Source organism: Penaeus monodon, chromosome 19 (assembly GCF_015228065.2).
Source record: "Penaeus monodon isolate SGIC_2016 chromosome 19, NSTDA_Pmon_1, whole genome shotgun sequence".
Taxonomy (NCBI): domain Eukaryota; kingdom Metazoa; phylum Arthropoda; class Malacostraca; order Decapoda; family Penaeidae; genus Penaeus; species Penaeus monodon.
In genome coordinates, this window is record NC_051404.1 from 34,502,909 (window position 1) to 34,504,520 (window position 1,612).

Genomic DNA, 1,612 nt, shown 5'->3' on the forward strand with positions numbered 1-1,612 from the left:
TGTAGGTTGTATGAAATAAAAGCACTGGAATGGAAAAAGGTTAGCAGGTGGGGAAAGAACCTTAGAAGATTTAATGGGCATTCAGTGAGATGTGGGAAGCATGAAATCGTTGCAAGTACCTTTGTATGTGTTACATAACTTGCAAGATTTGTCACTTAGCTCTGGTTATTCACTTCTCATGATTAGATGTACAGCATCAAAGGCTTCATGAATCAAAACATTTCTGAGTTTGTGTAAATGTAAATGCTGGAGGGAAATTTCAGTGTAAAATAGCTTCATGTTTTTGTGACTTTTGGTAATGTAAAGATACACTCTGAAGGAAACATAAAATTCTCAGCAGGACGATCTATTATGATCATAATTTATATAACTATCATCAAGACAGCCACAGTCATAACAGTTGTAAGCAATTAAAAAGACCATGAATGTCAAGTGTGGTACTCTTCTAAATGATTATCGTTTTGCTGACCTATATTTTTGTGAAAGATGTCAGTATGTAAATGATGCTCTTATTATCTCATATTTACCAAGGAAATATTAAAGCAAAATTATTTTAAGCATCCATACTAAATTACTATTCTAGTGATAAATTAGAGTTGAAAATCAATTAAAGCGCCTTCAGATTACCCAAAATATTTGCATTCAGGGATCCTTTCAAGGAGTAAAGTTTTCTCCACAAGCCTTATGGCAGTTTGCCTGTAGGTAACATAGAGGTGCATTATCCTCGATGACACTTGTTTGTTATGACCTCCAGGACCAAAAGAGGACCATGTTGCAGCTCGTGAATACGTTCTGAAGATGTACCTTGCCCAAAACCCAGATCCCGACCGAATGTGTTATTCTCACTTTACTTGTGCCACAGGTCGGTTTGGTCGTCACAGAACTAAGAGCTAGCTAAATGTATTACAAATGTAGATGGACATGTCCGTCTGGCCAGCCAGCTTTTAACTTACACCTTTTATGAAAGTATTTAGTGGTTCATGTAAAAGCTTGTATTCCTTATGAAAATGGGAAACATTTTTCTGAGACTTAGACTGAATTTTCTGATCCCTCTGAGTCCATATTTATGTATGTGGAACAAGCAGAGAAGTGCAGTTGTTGAGCAACCCATATAGATGGATTTTAGAAATTTGGATTAGTTGATTACGCTCTTTAACTCAAGTCAGAGATAGTAAGTATAGTCATGTTTATGCATAAGTAGTTTTGTCCTTTTAGCATTGTATGAAGTGTACTTATGTAGTTTAAAGATTTATAATGACAGCCACTTAGTTTGCAACATATGCTAGATGTATAAAATTTGAATGGATTATGATGGAGTGAAATAGAGGAGTGTAATTAATGCTTCTATCTAAAATGTGATATCAGTGGTATCAGTCACATGATACCTTTTGCAGATTCAGTCTTTGAGTAATCAGATATAACTTGTAATAGTAGATAGTACATACATATATTTCAATTCTCTTTTATTATCATTTAAATGTAAAATGGCTTTAAATCTCAAAATACAACTGGTGTGATTAATCCAGAAGAAGTTTTTTGAGGATTTTATTTTCTGATATATAATTGTGGTTATTCTAGGTATTTTAAGCATGAATTATTTATTAGGATTGAT

General features: G+C 33.7%; 1 protein-coding gene across 3 annotated transcripts in view; it reads left to right on the forward strand.

Moving 5' to 3' along the window:
- LOC119585189 (guanine nucleotide-binding protein G(q) subunit alpha) overlaps window positions 1–1,612 on the forward strand; it is a gene marked incomplete at its 5' end in the record, with an annotated part of 38,133 nt that overhangs the window by 29,235 nt on the left and 7,286 nt on the right. Inside the window, 1 exon segment of one of the 3 annotated variants that reach the window (XM_037933837.1) lies at window positions 755–862. Coding sequence (XP_037789765.1) covers window positions 755–862 — 108 coding nt within the window. 3 annotated transcript variants of the gene reach the window in all.